Raw genomic sequence first — 18,977 nt, 5'->3', positions numbered from 1 at the left:
ATTCATCATCTGCCTCACAATGCAGCATTTTTGGGATTTAACTATGGCTCAGATTTATCTGCTCCCTTAAGCCACTATCTCCTCCTTACTCAGAACAGGACACCAGTGAACCAGACAGACATTAAGCGATTAAACAAGCAGAATATTTCCGTATCAGGCACTGAGCAGGCACACTTGGCTTGTGGAGCTACAGCTATCCTATCTGTCCTGCTTATTGCTACAAGTCATCATTTTTTCATGTCTCTTGCTTGGTCTGTTTCTCTTCATCTTCCCTTTTCTTTAGCTTCTTTGTATGCATGGAATGTTCCTCCTGCTAAAATCCTATATGCCTCCTTTCTTATTTCAAAAAGCCTGTAAAAACCAGTCCTTTTTGCTTTGCCTCCTTAATTTTTACCTTCTATATTTTGCTTCATTTTTTTAAAGGCAAAGTAGTAATTACCAACTTTAGCAGCATGCAGATTTAAGAACGTTTCACACTGCCTTAAGCAAATTACAACTCCTTCTGCACAGTCACATATTGTTCACCACCAACATGTTCTCTTCCTTTGCCTCTGCTTGGTTTCAGTGTGAGCCAATTGGATAGAGACCTGCTGTTTTTAGATTTTGCAAAGTATTAAATATTCTTTAAATCAGGAATGGAGAACCTGTGACTGTCCAGATGTTCAAACAAAATCTGGAGGGCCAAAGCTTCCCCATCCCACCTTTAAACACAATGGCCTTGATCCAAAGAACTTTGTGAGAAGCAGCAGGTCACTTGCATGATGCTGCCTGCCTCTTTGGAAAAAAGAAACCCCCTCAAAAATAAATGTGTAAATATATTCAGTTGCAGATGTTTTCAGTTATAAATGTATTAAGCCACAGACAATACTTTAAAAGCACAAAATAGCCTTTTCTTTATTATTGCATTCACAAAATATGGCTTGTTTTGCAAAAATCAATAAAAAATATTACTTAAAAAAATCACGGAAAATATTGCAGTTCAACAGATACAATGTACTTCAGCTTTATAGGGGACATTCTCTTCTAATATATGGATGCACCCTAGGTTTTGTTTTCACATCCTCTTTTCCAATCACATACAGAAATAAATGCAGAATGTTTATGATCATGTTTGATCTCAGGAAGTCAGTGAGAGACAAGTCAGTTTTCCTACTTTGTAGAGAAACTTATTCATGAATATACGTAGTCAGATAACATATTGCAGCACCTCCATATGCAACTGTATTTTCTTAAGCTGTTAGATAAAAGGTGTTGAATTCCTTAATCATCAGTTTGGGGTGCTTTATTGTCCTATATTCATTGGGTTTCTAAGCAACCCTCCTCACCCGCTTTTTCTGAACACCAGGGCTTGAACCACCTTCATGCTGCTCTGACAATGCTGCTCTAATCTGGCAGGGCTAATCATGCGCTTGGAAGGTTGTGTCTTAATAAGGACCACTGCCAGCCCGGGATATCCCATTGCTGACAACCCTCTCTATTTGGTGGGGGAGGGAAATGAGTTTGCCAGAAAATCCTGAGTTCAAAAATTTCCTGGAAATTAGGGTAATTCACATTCGGGATGGGGACGGGACTGAATTTGCATTGGAAAACTTTCTGATGCCCTAGATCTTTCTGTTATGTTTGCCAAAAGACTATGTAATTTGTGAAATGCATGTTACTGCATTTGAATTATGGAAGAATATATTGTCCAGATATCTGTGCAACTGTATGTGCTTTTAAACAGCTGTAGGCATTCGTGTGCTGAAGTTTCTAAAGTGTTGCATGTTTTTATGACTAAGTTAATAAATAATATTTTTGTGCACATTTTTGTAACTCGTATATTGGTTATATATATTCGCCCAGAAAATGTTTGGGATATTTATAAATATATTTGTATGTATCGATAGGAACACTATAGTTTTATAGTGTTTGTTACAAAGGTACTGTACATATGTCAGTCGTCTGCCTGTTACAGAAAGACCCTAAAGGAGATTTACTGAAATGTGTAGGGCAACTAATATGTATTTATCGGCATCTTAAGACATTATTCTGAGTCAGACCATTGGCTGCTCTGAGCTCTGAGTTTGTCTAGTTTGAAGAATGATAGCTCTCTAATGTTTCTCTCAGCAGAAATATTCCCAACTCTGCTGCTATTTTTATTTTAACACTTATAGAGTGCCTAACATTTTTCTAAACGCTGTACAGATATTACAAAAAAGAGATAAGACAGCTTGTAGCCAGCAAGCAGGGACTAAGAGACATGATGCAAAAAAGAAAATGGAATGGAGAGTGAAGAGGGAAAGCATGCGAATTCAGGAAGTTGGAACAGTGTGATCTTTCTAGCAAATGCGGGGGGGGGGGAGAGAGAGCAAGCTCTTTGCAGCTGCTTCTTCTCTAGCTAATGGATAGAGAAACTTTAGTCTTTGTATAGTTAGAAAGTTGATACTACAAAGGGTGATACTACAGAGGGTGCGGTCTCCCAGTGGCCCTTGTTCAGATGGCGATGGCAGAGATCAAAGTGTGCTTCCCTTCAGTTGTGTAGTCCCAATGGACTGAACCTGGGAATGTCTGCTTCAAACCACATGCTCTTCCACTGACCTATGGCCACTTGCCACAAGTTCCCGCAAAATACTCTCAGCACAAATTGTTCTCAAGCTCTAAAATGTTACTTTGGGGCATCTAATTTAGATGCTCAAAAACCTGAAATTCTACTTCCTCAGTTTCTGATGACTTAAAACATTTATACACCTCATGCTCCAGTCTAATTGTGGTTTCTTTAAAGCAAAATGTTACAGGGGATAGATGTGGTAATTTAAACATCTGAATTACACCTCACAGACAAAACAGTCTTGTCTTGTCTCACACATTATAATTCACCCCCATTAGCATGCATAGCACTCAAGATTATTCCATAAACAAAAAGACAGGTATTTGCTCTCAAGAAATGTATGGCCTACCACAGAAGGAAGAGAAAATGTAGGAAGGAAATGTGAGCATGTAGATTTACTTACACCTGAAACTTGATTACAGTAAAGATTATGGGATTAATCCACGTGTCTCAGGGAAAAGATGGGCTCTGAAAGATGAGAGAGAGTGCCCTACATAAGATGGGTGGTCTAGACACAGCTGGCAGAAAGAGAGCCACAAAGTCCATCTGCCTTAGGTGACCTTTGTAGCAAAAAACACTTTCGATGGATTCTGTGAGGGACCCAGAAGAGCTCACTTTATCCTGAAGTGATGTGAAATGTCACTTTGAGGAGAAGATTCTAGGGGCAAGTAAGGAGCCTGGTTTTTCTGTTTGAAGTTTTTCCACATAAGATTAATGAAGATGAATAAAGATGATGCTGCTGTAATTATACTTGGGTTTTTTATATTATTAATAGAATATTTTGCTTCAGCTAATTAATGTCTCTTGCTGGCAGTGTTATAGTCAAAACACCAGAACTGAACTGTGTTCATTTCCTCCTTCCCACTGTATCACAGCAGCAGCCACCCATCAATTTAAATTCTCCATGAACAAGAGCAGAAGCATTAGATTTATTAATGGTATGGAACCAAATCTGAGCTATGCACAAGGAACAAAAAGTACAGCAAGGAAGCTGTCTAAATACCAGGCACTTTGCATTTATTAAGGCATAATTGTATTTTGATTATATAAAATAGATGGAATCTGAAGCAGAGTAAATGAGACAGCGTAGGCAAAGGTCACTAAATATTGGAGAGATTTAGTGCTTGATAATTTGCCAAAGTGTTCCATCTTATCTTTTTAAAAGTTATGCAGACACATACAGTGATTTACTGTTTTGCTATTAAAACTTAAATTAAGAAACATAAAATCAAACGCTTCAACAACACACACTGAGACCATCTGCTTTATTTCAGAATCAAGACAGCTACAGAATATTATTCTGTTGCATTTTAAATAAATGTCATTTTAGAAGTTCAGAGTTCTTCAAGATTTTTCATCTGAGTTAATCTGTTTAAAAAGCACTGGGGGAAAATGGAATTACTTCTGGGAAAGTGATGGAACTGAATACAGAAGGCATGCCTTGTTATTTGTATGTGAAGTTACTATGACCAAAGTATTTGTACACAACTGGGATTGTATCTTTGTGAAATATACCTGTGTTCACAGGGTTGGGAAGCTAGAGTGCGGATGTGTCAAGGTGGTAGCTCAGCTCACATAGAAGATGTTGTTAAAGATGGGAAGCCTTTTAAAAAAACGGGATGGGGGGGGGACTTGGATGCACAACTGTATAAATATAACACACTACATGGGCCTTTCCTAAGGAGAAGCATCCCTTTACAATGAACATATACACCATTTTAAAAAAGGTGGTCTCTTTCATCAGAACATTTCAGTTCTCCTACAATCCCACAGTTCAAGAAGGCCCCTTCTTTCTATCTGACAGCTCTGACTGGCATTTATATGTCTGCTCAAGTAAACATTTGCCCTATGTGCTCAACAGAGAGCCAGCGTGGTGTGGTGCTTAGAGTGCTGGACTGGGACCCATGGGACCTGGGTTCAAATCCCCACTTGGCCATGAAACTCACTTGGTGATGTTGGGCCAGTCCCTGCCTCTCGGACTAACCTGCTTCACAAGTTGTTGTTGGGATTAATTGGGAAGGGAGAGAGGAAGAACCACTGTGAGCTCCTTGGAGTAAAATGTGGATATAAATAAATATATAAATGTATTATTAATTCTTCACTTTTACTTTAAGAGTCCCCAACCGTGTTATTCAGCAGCTGTTAAATCCTCAGGCTCTTTTAATTATGCCGTTCTTATTTTTTAAAAAACACTAATCCAACATTCTGAAATGCATCCAGATATTTTTGCTTCGTAAAGGTAGACCTGCAGTATCTTCATTTAGCTTCGAGCTTCTCCTCTGGGATTATAGCATTTGATGCAATCAGAGCCAGACGTGGCTTCTGCTCCACCCCCTCCACTTTCCCTATGGATATTCAAAGGAGCATCTTTTCACTCCAGCAGATAAACTACTGATAAACTACTGAAATCTCTTCCTCTTCCGAAAGCAGAAACTGATAAAGTTTGTTTTTTAGGATGACGAAACTGTGTTTGCTCAGCTTTGCAAAGCCAGCGGCTTGGCAGCACAGATTCCAAGATCTACATGGAAAACATGTTACCAAAGGGGGGGGGGAATTCGTTCATCATTCCCACATCAGTACAAGTTATTTCCATAAGGAATCCTCCATAATCTTAACTGCTCGTATCATGTGCTGTTTACATAGATTTATTCAGCTGCTGGCACAGTATGATCACCTTCCAATATATTTTTGTAAGAAAACTGAGCCTTCCATCCAAGACTGCACCTTTCAATACATGCTGTTTTTCACAGGCCTAATACAAAACAATCAGATTCCTGCCCCTGCCCAAGTTCTCTGGCCAAGGGCCAGACTACTAGACGTAGCTGAATGTTGCATTCCCCTGAGCCCCCCCCCCTTATTGTTATTTTTAAAAAGCAAAACAAACTAATAAGCAAAATAAGCTTTGGCAGTCCCCTATCTGAAGTGAAAGAACAATGGGAAAGAGTGCTTAAAAGTTTTCCTCTCAAAACTGCTCCCAAAGGGGGACCCTATTAGAGCAATGTTACATGCATGGTAAAATAATATGGCACAAGCACACTACAAATATCATCTCCCTTGTCCAAGTACAAACATAACTAAATGCAAATGAATGCCAGTCTAGCCACAGAGGTAAGGTACTGCACAGTATCAGGATCCTACCCTTTGTCTCTAAGGGTGTTATGCTCAGTATGCTTTTATTTCAACTGGGCTTTCCGCTGATGATTAGGGACCCATATCCAACTACATATATATAAGCTCACTTTTAAGAAATCCTACAAAAGTAAACAACAGGTTCCAGTAAAATAAGTCCGCAAATGTTTTCTTGGGAATGTTCCTGCTTACATGTTTATGTTCCAAGACTTAAATATATCACACCAGGCACAGAAACCACCTATTGTAAGCAGAGCTTTCTGAATCTAGTTCTGCTCTAATGGACCAGAAAAATGAAAAGTACTTTTTGAAGGTGACATTTGGAAGAACAGATTGGATGTCCGCATTCCATATAACTGTAAAATGAGAGAATTAATGCCTGCGTACCTTACAGAGGTGTTTCCAGGTACTGCAAGATGCTTTTAATGTGATTTACAGTTTGGCAAGAACTACAAAACATTAGTTGTTTTACTATTAAAAATTCCCATGTTGTAAAAAAATACCACTGTGGTCAGGTACATTTTAATTATGTCTCCTTTGTCATATCACCACACTGTCTGATCTTTTCTCTCTTTTTTTGTCCAAATCTATTAGACATCAGAACAATTCTTAACTGGTTCAGTGTGTCTGAGAAGGAATTTAGACCATGAGGGAGAAAGATGGGTAAGGTGGAAGAGGCCAAGAAGAGGAATGGAAGGTTAACAGGTTATTAAGACAATGGTGACAGACAGAAATAGGCAAGGGACTAGAACAATTTGTCTTAAAGAGACCATAGGCTGGGACTGACAACAAGCAGAAAAAAGTTACATAATATGCACAGAACAATCAGTCACACAATCTTATTTTGAATTGGTATGGAATAATGCATAGGCTGCAGAAGATATATCTGATCAATCTTTGGTGGGGCACAGGCCACTTAAAATACCAAAACAATAAAATTATATAGGATAAACTGGCCGAAGATAAAATGCCTGAAAATTAAATGCTTGTGGGGGGAAAGAGAGTTCTGCCTGGTGCCAAGAGGTAATTCTACAGAGACGGTGCCACATCTAAAAATGTCTGGTGCAGTCTCTCTTCTCTTTTTAATGTGCAGCATCTTTTTCAGATCTAGCTTCTGAAAGGAGTAAAGGTATGAAACCAGAAACAATTAGAGTCAAAAGACCTTGAAATGAGGAACAGGGTGGCAGAGTTGAAGCACTGTGGGGATGGAGAAGGGAGATTACTAGCTGTTCCATAAGGAACTGTGGTCAGAGAAATATTTGAGACATGTGGCATATAGAGCTAAATGAAGCAGTTCTTTCTTTTGGGGTCAATACATCTAACAGAGACCAGCGTGCAAATCCCTACTTGGCCATGAAGCTCACTTGGTGACGTTGGACCAGTCACAGTCTCTTAGCTCTAACCTACACCATGGGGTTGCTGCGAGGACTCAAGTGAAAGGTGGGAAACCATACATACCACCTTAGGCTCTTTGGAGGAAAGGCGGGATATAAATGCAGCAAATAAATAAATAAAATAAGCAACCAATCAACCATAACCTTTTCCAGTCACCACCAAGTAACCTCTGCCACTGCCCAAAGTGATACCTGCTGATGTTTCTTTAAATTTTTCACTGGTCTTCTTCTTCCGCCACTTCCATGGTTTGAAGATTTTGCCAATAGTAGAAAGTTTGCCTTTCCTCTTGAAAGAAGGACTTCGGGATCCTGGGTTTGGCCCATCTGAGTTTGCAATTGATGTCTTGTCTATCCCATCAACTATATATATAAAAACAAACAAACCAGCAAGCAGCATGTTAGGTCACCAAAACCTGTAGAACAACAGTCATTTTTAAAACATGCAAAATAATGAGGAGAAAAATAACAGCCACTTCACAGTATGTGGCAATATACCTTTAACACATTCTAAATAACTTCAGACATACCTAACAATGAAAATGTGATTAAGTATCACAAAATATGTGTAAGTACATTCTAGTTCAGAACCATAAAAGATAACAGCAAACGCTGAACCAGCACTCTGAATAAATCCAGAACTCAAGCAGCCTTCCAGATAAGCTAACATCAAACTTTCAGCATTACGTTGTAAACAGCAAGGTCTAACATAATTAATATTCAAATCAAAGCTGCTATTCTTAGTACTCCAGGTACCACATGCTGCTCCAAAGTGCCACAAGTGCCACATTGTCCACTGTCCCACTTTTATGGTGAGCCCATTAAAAAGCAACAAACAAATATGACTTGTGAGGCACACAAAGAAATGTCAAACATGGAGGATGGACAATATAACTACAAAATGTAGATACAAGTTCAAAGTAACATGGATGTCATTAAAAGCACTTGTAGATCTTATGAAAAATATCTATTTCCAAGTTTAGCATAATTTAACATTTTCCAGATTTCAGTTGTTCCCTAAAAGCAATCCAGGAAAGTTAAAACACATCATTCTTAAGCAATTAAGAGTGCTTGATTTTCTCTGAGTTGTACCTACTGAATCTACAATTAACATTTATTACATGGACTACAAGTGACTAAGGAATGCTATCATTTTTATTGTCTGTGATCAGTACACTTAGGTAATGTAAAGAGCACAAGCCCTTTTGCTCTTTAGACCTCAGCGTTTTAAAAAACCTCTCTCCTTCCTTCTCTAGAACCCTCATGACTCAGACATCCTCTTTACTGCTGTACTGTTACACAGGATATTTTTAGGCAATCCATCCTGTGCATATTGTCATTATTTTTCACCAGACAATGCTATTCAGCTTCTCACAAAAGCAGCCTAATAGCTATGTATGCAGATAACAGTTTTGATGAAGAAATGACAAGCGTAGGTCAGTGATAAGCTGCAGAGGCCAGGAATATCTATAGTTATTATTTTATCATTTGTTTATATAGCACTTCTAATATGCACCACACTTGACAAACAGGATAGAGCACAGAATGTCCAGCTGAGAACAGAGAAGGGAGAAAAGCAGGGGCACAACACAGCAGCAGAGGCCAGAAAGAGCAGCAGCTAAGAGACAGTCACAAGAGCAATGCAGGAAGGACTACACATTGTTTAGCAACTTCCTACATAGGTACATTGGAACTGAACCTGTTATCAGCCACATTTGCTCTCCACCTATCTACACACATCTCTCCAACTAGTATCAGAGGGTCACAAGTCTGTTAAACCTTCAGATCATTTTGTTTTATTATGCTTTTATTTCACAGGCAGTCTCACCAGGCCCTAACGAAATATTAATTCATGATGCCCAAGGCCTGGTTCATATATTCATTTCACCTGATTTCTCTACACTTACCTTAACATATACCTATGTCTCAATGCAGTCTTCCCATCCCATATCCCTGTCCTCCTATTCCTTGTCACGGCCTGGTCCATGGAATGCCCATGCACCTCAGGAAAAGCAGTGAAACACAGGGTTCTGTTATGCCTATATGGATCATTCCACATGCAGGCAACTGCACTGGCAGTGGGCTGGATCAAACTCTGTGATAAAATATGAAAGTTCTCTCTGTGGTGGCTCGTTCACAAATGCAATTCATCACTTGATTTATAGTAATGAAGTCAGGAATGTGCATTTTGCATCAACCCTAATGCAACTTAATCAACATATTCACAGAACTTCATACTGTTCCAGTTCAGCAACAAGAACAACTCATAGTCTTAGTTTGCATACACAATGGTACCTCGGGTTACAAACACTTCGGGTTACAAACGCTTCGGGTTAACTCAGAAGTAGTACCTTGGGTTGAGAACTTTACCTCAGGATGAGAACAGAAATTGCGCGGCAGCAGTGGGAGGCCCCATTAGCTAAAGTGGTACCTCAGGTTAAGAACAGTTTCAGGTTAAGAACGGACCTCCAGAACGAATTAAGTTCTTAACCAGAGGTACCACTGTAGCGCTAAACTATGGTTTAGTCACTAAGCCAGGGATGCAAGAATAAGCTGAAGTGAGCCTCAGGCTCATGTGCCTCCCAGCCTAACTCCACCTCTGGTGTGGCTACAAGGAGACTGGAAGCTTCTGCTTCCATTTTTGATTAATGGTCAATGGAGGTGATTTAGCTTTGGAAACAAAACAGCTTCATAAACTTAGGTTTTGAAGTTGACTCAGTTTCAATTAACTATTGCTGAGACATCCAGGTTGAGACCATAGCTGTCAAGTGTTCCTTATTTGAAGGGACAGTCCCTTATTCTAGTGCCATGTCCCGCTGCTGTCCCTTATTGATGGATGTCCCTTAAATGTCCTTTAAATGATGTCACTTAAATTTCAAAGGAAGCAGCTCCTCTCCCTCCCTCCCTGCCGGCCAGGGAGGAGGGAGGCTCCAACTGTGTTGCTTGGCTGTGTTGCTCACCCAATAAGAAGTCTAAGAACGACTGGGGGGTGGAGCTTGCATGCCTTGTGTGTGGCTAGTTAATGCAAGCTGAGGGGGGTTTTGAATGCTGGACGCCATTTTGTTGCACGTGCTGCTGCAAACTTTGCAGCGCAAAGCCAGGCCGGGGAGCCATCTTAAGTTGAGGCTGCATAGGCCTTGTGGTGCATGTGATTCAGATTCTATTCAGTTGAACCTCTGGTTACAAAGTTGGTTGGACAGTGTTCTCGAAGCTACCCAGCATGAGTTTGACCAGACTGCAGGAGGACAGGAAGACTGGAGTGCCTGGAACAGGTGAGGCTGCAGGTCCCTTATTTTGGCTGCTGGTCCCTTATTTTCAAGGCTGCTGGCCCCTTATTTTCAAATCTGTAAGTTGACAGCTATGGTTGAGACATTATGACAAACTGCAATATTGTAAACCACCCTGTGATCCTTGGATGAAGGGCCGTAAATGACTCAAAATAGTCTAACATAGAAGTGAAAGCTTCTAAACTCTTCCTTGGAGTTATGGAAGAGATAGTGGGAAGAGCAAAAGCTCAAGAGTCACTTACCATTATGTGCGAACACAGCCACATAGTTTCTCACAGAGCATCCCAGTTTAAATTATATTTTTGTTCCTATCTCCAGAACAAACCTCTACAGAGTTTTATTAGAGAAAGCATTGCTATATACAAGCTGCAGAGAACCCCCTTGCCCATTTTGTTTTCCAGGACTGAAGAGGAAAAAGAAATATAGCTAACTTGTAATGGGTAGAGTTATACAAAAGATAAGGCTGTACTGTACTTCAAGAGCAGATCAGCACTACTGGCTTCCATGCATTTTTCTTCACCTCGCTATACAACTGTTAACTTCAGGAAGTTCTTTGAGCTAAGTGTTCTGACAGCATTTTAATTAAAGGAAAGGGAAAAGGTTGAGTATTAATGTGGGTGGTTGAATAGTAGTTTCCAGATGGGGCTGCCAATGCTGCAAAATGTTAATTAGGCCTCCTGCTAGAGAAGAGATTAAAAATGTAGGTAGCAGTGCTTGCAAATGAACCCTGATTTCTGCCGTAATATTGAGAAGGCGGGTAGAGAAGATCCTCTCATCTTTCTTGGGTTTATGATATAAAGATGGGGTCTCAACACACACACACACACACACATTCTGTTAAATATTATGATTTTTAACCCTGAAATAGTTCACTGAAAAAACCAATACATTTTACCATAGCAGTGTTTGCTCTTCCAGAGTTCAGAAATGATTTCACAGGATTAATTTGCTCAGCTTTATATCTTCAGTACACATGGATTAATTTTTTTCTTCTCTTAAATATATATATATTCCCTCCCTTGCTGATTTGCTCTCCTACTTGCCCACCCCTCCCCTACAATATTCCTCGTGAAACCTGGAAAAGTTGCTTAACTGCCAAGATAAACCCTTCTGTATGCAACATGCCCTCCTGACTGTTCCAGGAGACACATTCACATGAATAATGTAACATGTGATCCATGGACACAACTATGGCTTGATGCCCAGAGAGGCGGCCATGTCTGTTCTAACAATAATAACGAGTCTTGTGCCACCTTGTGCAACCCTTAAAGATTAAGGGTTTTGTCAATAGAACTTAAATCCCACTTAAGTCCAACCCTAATAAATGTATTCTGGATTAAGCTAGGTTTGCAATATTTCAAGCAGTGAAAATCCGGACAGAAAAGTTGTTGAGCTTTTCTTAGTTGAACTTTCTTTCTTTCTTTCTTTCTTTCTTTCTTTCTTTCTTTCTTTCTTTCTCTTTTTTTCTTTTCTTTCTTTTTGCAAAATGCAGTATTCTGGATATGTCCAGGAAATCCCAGATGTACGGCAACCCTAATTAAGCTTTTGTAGGCTGGATGTAACTGGAATAGAATTGCAGTCACGCATCACATTCTTCACGCATTTGTATCCCCAGGGTTTGTTGGGATATGGAGAAAGGTCCTGACCACGTGAACTAGCCTTCTGCCTAATTCCTTTAAGAGTTTTCCCCCTCCCACCACATCATTTTTAACCTGCCAACCTTTTAACCTGCTTAGGTCTAAAAAGAACCCTAAATAGTGCCGAATCAATAGGTATTTGTAATAAACCACAACAGCATCATGCTTTTTTATATACGTCTTTCAGCAGTACAACATTAATAATGAAGACTAGATATAAAGAAATGAACCCAAAAACGATACAGAAAAATACTCTTGTTTGAAAAGCAGAATGTAAAAATCAGCATTTTCGGTCTTTTACCAATAAAAGGAGAAACTAAGAGAGCAAAGCACAGTGTTTATGTATCTTGATTTGGCAGGACATAGATGACATCTTCTCCTCCCGTCAGTTCAACTCACAGTGGTTCTGTGTTTAGCCAGGATCACTTGGTCTCTTCCTGAACTGGCTGACATCCCAGGAAAGTTAAAGCCAGCAACAGTTGTGCAGAAGGAAAGATTCTGGATGTTCCCCCTCAATTGAACTAAGGGCAGACTCTGACCAGTAACTCGTAGGAAGCACTGTAATGGTTCAGGAGAGTTTAAAGTGTTTTTTTGGACTTTCAGGAGAGGACCTAGAGGAACACCACACATTTTCTTTGCATTACAGGAATGCAGTGTCTACCAGAAGCTGAGGCTTTTATCATTTGTTTCCTGCAGCTTAACATCAATTTGTCCCTCTCCTTATAAATTCTTAATTCTATAGTTCCGAGAATGTACAGGAAGCTAGAAATGGCTCTGTTCCAGTCACTAGCAACAGGTGAATTAGTCTGCTCACATCAATCCTGCGTGTGTCTTATATTTGAATCCCTGCAATTTCCAGCCAGTGGTTTAAGTCCTGCCATCTGGTGCACCAGAAACAAGTCAGCTTCATCTTACGCATGACAGCGCTTTAGGTATTTGAAGACCACTGTAATGTCTCTCCTTAATCTTCCTTGGAGGTTTTTAAGCAGAGGGGGGAGGCATCTGCCAGGGATTCTTTAGCTGTGATTCCTGCACTGCAGGGGGCTGGACTAGATGACCCTTGGGATTCTTTCCAACTTTACAATTCTGAAGTTCTATGATTCTCTTCTCCAGGATCAACATATTAAACTCTTTCAACTAAGACATAGCTTCCAGACCCCACATTATTCTGAGCATTCCCATAGGGACTTATTCCAGTTTGTCCAGGTACTTCTTAAAATTTAGTACCCAGACCTGAGTACTAGCACTCTAAAGGTTTCCCAACCAGCCAAAGTGTTCATATCCAAGGAGGGAAAGCCGCAACAGTTCAAATCACAAGTCCAGTTATTAAAATAATTGTTTCATTCCTTAAAACCACTGTTCACAGTACGAAATTAATTGCCCAACAGAGTTCCCTCCCCCAAATCAGCTTAACACATTATTCAGATTAAATGGGATAATCAATCTTGTTGCTAGCCTACTGCTGGTTACTCTTTAATAGCAATCACAGCTAAAGTAATTCTAAATCTGATTCACATTTATTGGGTAAAATGATGTTAAAGAGATGTGGACAGCAGATTTTTGTTAAAACAAATCAACTGATGATGGACAAAAGATCCAAAATATGGTTAGGTATCTTCAAAAATGTATCCAATGTTAAAAATCTGGTACCTTGGTTGGATCTTGACGTATTTGCCACGTGACATTCCAAATCAGGAGCACAGCATATAGAGGTGGAATATTAGATGTAACGTGGTGCTTTCAGCCATGAAGGCTTGTTCTGCTTTTTTCATTAAAAAAAAGTCTAGGACAGGGCTGCAAGTAGTCTCTAAAAGAACTAAGCTTAAAAGTTCTCATGAGAACCCACTCAGCCACAATTTCCATGTAAACTCTCATGCCTACAGAAGCAAGATTGAAGCCCAAAAATGTATTACACCACTTCTGGTGGTTCCCCGCATCCCCAAGCATCAGTTGACCTTCACTAGGGGCCAAGCCTTTAGTACAGCAGGCGCTGCCTTGTGGAACTCCCTACCAGAAGCGCTTCAGCAGGAACCATCCCTTCCTTCTTTCAGATGCTTTCTGAGAACTATATTGTTTGAGGCCTTTGAAATATAAAATGTTCTCTTTTTAATCAATTAGTGGATTGGATGCTTTTTTGCCGATTTTATTCTTCTATGTTGTAAATGTGCCTTGATATATTTTAATGAAAATGTGGATTATAATAAACAAAATATTATAAACATCAATTTAATGGTTGACAATTGACTATGGGGTTTTCATAATTCATAATTTCCAAACCTACTGTACTTTAATCAATAAAGTAAAGATAAAGGACCCCTGACAGTTAAGTCCAGTCACAGATGACTCTGAGTTGCGGCACTCATCTCGCTTTACAGGCCGAGGGAGCCGGTATTTGTCCGCAGACCGTTTTTCCGGGTCGTGTGGCCAGCATGACTAAGCCGCTTCTGGCGCAACGGAACACCAAAACCAGAGCAGCGCACGGAAATGCCGTTTACCTTCCCGCCGGAGTGGTACCTATTTATCTACTGGCACTGTCTGGCGTGCTTTCGAACTGCTAGGTTGGCAGGAGCTGGGACCGAGCAACAGGAGCTTACCCTGTTGCGGAGATTCAAACTGCTGACCTTCTGATCGGCAAGCCCAAGAGGCTCTGTGGTTTGGACCACAGTGCCACCCACATCCCTAACTTTAATCCATAATATGTAGTCTAATCCTGTTTTGTCATAAAAGATGGCTGCTGCAGCAGCTGTGTCTGCACTAGCACCAGCTAGTCAATTTCATACTCTCTGCCAACTCATCAACAACAAGGGGTAGTGTTATATGGTCAGTTTGGACTAGCGAAAGATGCTTCTGCTCAAGGAAGGCATGGCCACCCAAATTCCCCCCTCCACCTAGCACACACATAGCACTCCCCCAAAAAATGCTCCCTAGGCTTGGGATCACCACCCAGAACTGTGGAGAGCAAGAAGGAGCACTTTCTGCTAGTACAAAATCACCAACGGATACAACTCAAAGGTTGACATAAAAGTATCAGAGGAATTATGACAGCAACCTGTCTAAACAATTCAGTTTGCTAACTTTAAATTTTATATCACATTTGGTCATGTGCAAAGGTATATAGTTTCTGTTTTGAATGAATCTTTTTTTCTCTTTGAAGAAGAACAGGGATCCTGTCAAAGCCAATAATGGTTCCTTTCCAAGAGAACAGAGGAAGCTGAGCCAGTCAGAGACCCATTTTATCAGGCATCACATTTCACTCATGGCAAACAGCTGTTTCATTTAATGTTTCAAGTTCTCTACTAAGGAAAGGGGGATGGCGAGGGGCGGGGAAGACAAAAACACACTCAGAGTAGTCTCTCCCATCCAACTTCTTTACCAAATTAATGCAGAGGTATCACATTGAAAAGCCATCCCTGGAAATTAAAGGGCTTAACAATGAAGGACTATAGCTATATGCAATCATTTCTGCATTTAACATCATAAACTGTAATCGCAAATATCAAGATTATAAAAAGGTTTAATTTACAGAGATTTAAAAAACATAATTTTATGTGATTTAGCTTTTTAATTTTTTATGGATTGTAGGCAAGCAAAAACAATGCAAGCCCCCTTCTCTCCCTCCCCTCCCCCTACGCCAGCTGTCGGCACATCTCAGTCCCATTCTTTCTCACTACAGAAACAGCCAAAGTGGTATGATGGCTCTCTGATGGCCTCCTATGTACCATCATTTCTGTTACAACACTGAAAATGTATCATTAGCATTGTTACTCCTGTCTGGAATGCACTGCTGACATCACCTCTTAGCCATAACTATAAAAACAGAGCAGTTCATTGAAGAAATGTTTATATGGCAAACAATGGCCACACACCACTTGTGACAGATGGAAACCACAAACACACACAGAGAGAGTGAGCTCTTCTGTCCACAGTTGTTTTCAGGCAGGCATATAACCATCCCACTTCTTCTCAGCTGCGTATAACAGCAAGGCAATGGATTTTTGTCATAGTACTCAGTGTGTACTGTCACCTCTTTTTCTGTTGCCCATGGCAGCCATTTTGTGCTGGCACCTATAGCATTTTTATCCATATATGAGTACCAGCACACCATTGTTTTACCTCAGAAAAGCACTGCAGCAAGGAACGTGCCCACAGTCGCTATCTATGCTTTTTACTGGAATACCAGTAACAGGACTCTACTTACTGTGTAGTAGAGTCATAACACACCTAATTTATTCCTCTGGATGTTTATGCATGACTAAATTAGGAAAAACCACTGTATTCCCTCATTACTAGTAGCATTTGTTTTTATATTTGGTGCCTGGAGCAGGGAGAGTATTAACACCGTGAAGCTGGAAAAACTCCATAGGAAAAACCACCACATTCACCAGGAGGATTCTGAAACAGATTATTGATGTGGCCTCTTCTTGTCTTTGACTCTATTAAATATAGGCTTCTGGTTCATATACCTAGTTCTTCATTCTTGGTACATTCAACAGCATCAAGAATTTTCATTCTAATTAATGGTTAGATAGTGGCATATAATTCTAATGATGGTTAAATTTCAGCACATTTAAAATTCTCAGAGTTCAAGGCACTGAAATTTTGGGTATACCTAACCCAAGGATAAAGAATGGTATCTAACCAATGCATACTCTACTCTGAGTATGGGTTGTTTGTTTTTAAGGTAGAATCTTTAATGCACATGTAAACAGCCAATACTCTCAACATAAGACAAGGGCCTCTGCTGTCACACATCTCTTCCTCCATTTCTAGGTCATATACTAATGTTTCCTGATTTCAGGGCAAGTCTTCAAAAATGTATTTTACTCCCACTGCTACCCCAAGAAAGACACTAAAGTTTTATGCTTTAATATTTACGGCTGGTATTGTAGGCATGGTAGCTTCAATGCAAAATGGCAAACCCTTTAATGGTCTGTGTAAAGTTATTCAATTAAAGCTTTGATTAACTGATCACTGGAAACCAGTTTTATCAGGGAGGGCTCAGTTAACAGCTTCTTCATTAATTTATTTTTGCCTGTTTTAGTCTCACAATCAGCGTTTTTTCCCCCTCAAAGAAATGTTTAGGGGTACTCTCATATTCCTACTCATATTGAAATACTGCCCCTCAATGAGGCCAAACATAGATTCACAAAATGTTTGGGGTATGTGTACCCCTGCATCCCTCCATAAAAAAGCACTGCTCACAACAAATGTGAAAACTAGTTTCATATGAATGCTAGGAATGGGGATGGAAAGCCAAATTTTATTTTGGTAAGAATAAACTTCTTATCTTGTGGAAAATCCTTTTAGACCTGTTTTATGTGGAAAAGCAAAAGAACTACAGGTGAACCTAATTTACTGTCAAGTAATCCAAAGGTACAGTGCCGATCTTACATTTTCATACCTCAAAGAGAAAGTGTGTGTGCATTACCAGTTGCTAAAACAGAAGTCAAGCTGGGGGATGACAAGAAGGAACAATCTGGGCTGGATCACTACATTGTGATTCATGCTTGCAGTTTGAATGTGTGAACTCATCTTATCAACGCTTGAATTCTTCCTAATATAAATGTTCCATCTGGCATTTGTTTTCTCTAGGCACCAAACTAGGCATAGCCTATGCATATGTTAGTCATGTGTAGGGCAACATGCTGAATCAGGAGCAAGGCTAGGCTTTTTTACCCTGTCTCCAACATCTCATCTGATTTCTCTGACAATGCAGCTGGCTGTAAAGAAACTTAAGCGTGTGAGCGAGCTCTTGATCACATGTGGGCCCTCTGCGCAACTGAGACACTAGGACAGACAACCATGTGCAATGTGTGGCCGACAAGAGAAAAGCAGATGGGATGTCAAAGGTGAGGCTAAAAACACAACCCTACTCCTGATTCGACATGGCTTTGCCCTACATGCAAGTAAGTCATGCATGGGCTATGACAGTGGTAGATCATAAACAGATGCCCTCATACTTAAATGATCATAAGAGAAATCTCATACTGAGGAATATTTAAAGCATTAAGGAATTACTGCAGTGCGTTTATATGTAGGGCTGTGGAATGCTCTCCCCTGGGTGGTTCGGCTGGTGCCTTCATTATACACCTTTAGCCGCCAGGTGAAAACGGTCCTCCTTAAACAGGCCTTGGGCTGATTAACTTCCTATGCCCTATTAAATGTGTTTTTGGGAGGGGAGAGGGGAGGGAGTTTTTGTTTTTATTATGTATTTTGTGTTTTTATTATGTATTTTTATGCTGTAACCCATCCTAAGATCTGCGGATGAAGGGCAGTATACAATTGTAATTAATTAATTAATTGATTGATTGATTAATTGATTATTTTGGGGGAAGTACACTGGCAGAAGGCGGCGGCCACAATAAACCAAAACCCAGATGCTAGGTCATATAATATATTTAAATTTATTTTATTTTACTTTGACCAGAACAATGGAGGCCAGGTATGCATCAGTTGGGTTGAGGAAATGATTGGTTTGCTGATGTGAACCAAACTGGTCCATACTGACTTGGAACCTTGCACATTCCCCTCACCATCCAATAGACATTTGATCCAAGAAAGAAAGAAAGTTAAGCAGACAACAGAGATGTGATTTTAATTTCATTGCAAATACCTTCTCTGTGTCTTGCCAGTAACGAAGAAGCTGGTATGGAAGGAAAGATCAAGCTGTTGAATCTATGAGGTTTTTGTTTTTTTAAACCTTTTCTCCCGCAATGTTTCAGCATATTCTCATTTTTAAGTAGCTTATAGCACATAAGTAAAATAAAATAAATTAACTCCCAAGTTATAGCAATGTATTCTGCTTCACAGAAACACGTGTTTAAAAAATCAGGAGCCAGAAGTAGGTATTTTTATACTATACAGTTTTAAATTGCTTCCGAACAAGTAAGTTTATCTTTCTCATGCATTTAAAAAGGAGTGATTGGTGACATTTTTAAACCCATCA

The 18,977-nt window shown here is 39.9% G+C and overlaps 1 protein-coding gene across 4 annotated transcripts in view; it reads right to left on the bottom strand.

The window, feature by feature from the left end:
- Window positions 1-18,977, bottom strand: part of PHACTR2 (phosphatase and actin regulator 2) — a 70,151-nt gene that overhangs the window by 26,190 nt on the left and 24,984 nt on the right. For all 4 annotated transcript variants that reach the window (XM_081186307.1, XM_081186308.1, XM_081186310.1 and 1 more), the window contains exon 2: window positions 7,303-7,470. In XM_081186307.1, the coding sequence (XP_081042433.1) occupies window positions 7,303-7,470 (168 nt within the window). The remainder of the gene's footprint in view (window positions 1-7,302; window positions 7,471-18,977) is intronic.

This window comes from Podarcis bocagei (genome assembly GCF_964188305.1).
Source record: "Podarcis bocagei genome assembly, chromosome: 3".
NCBI classification, from domain to species: domain Eukaryota; kingdom Metazoa; phylum Chordata; class Lepidosauria; order Squamata; family Lacertidae; genus Podarcis; species Podarcis bocagei.
The sequence above is the reverse complement of the archived record's forward strand: the minus strand, read 5'-3'. Positions and strand labels throughout refer to the sequence as shown.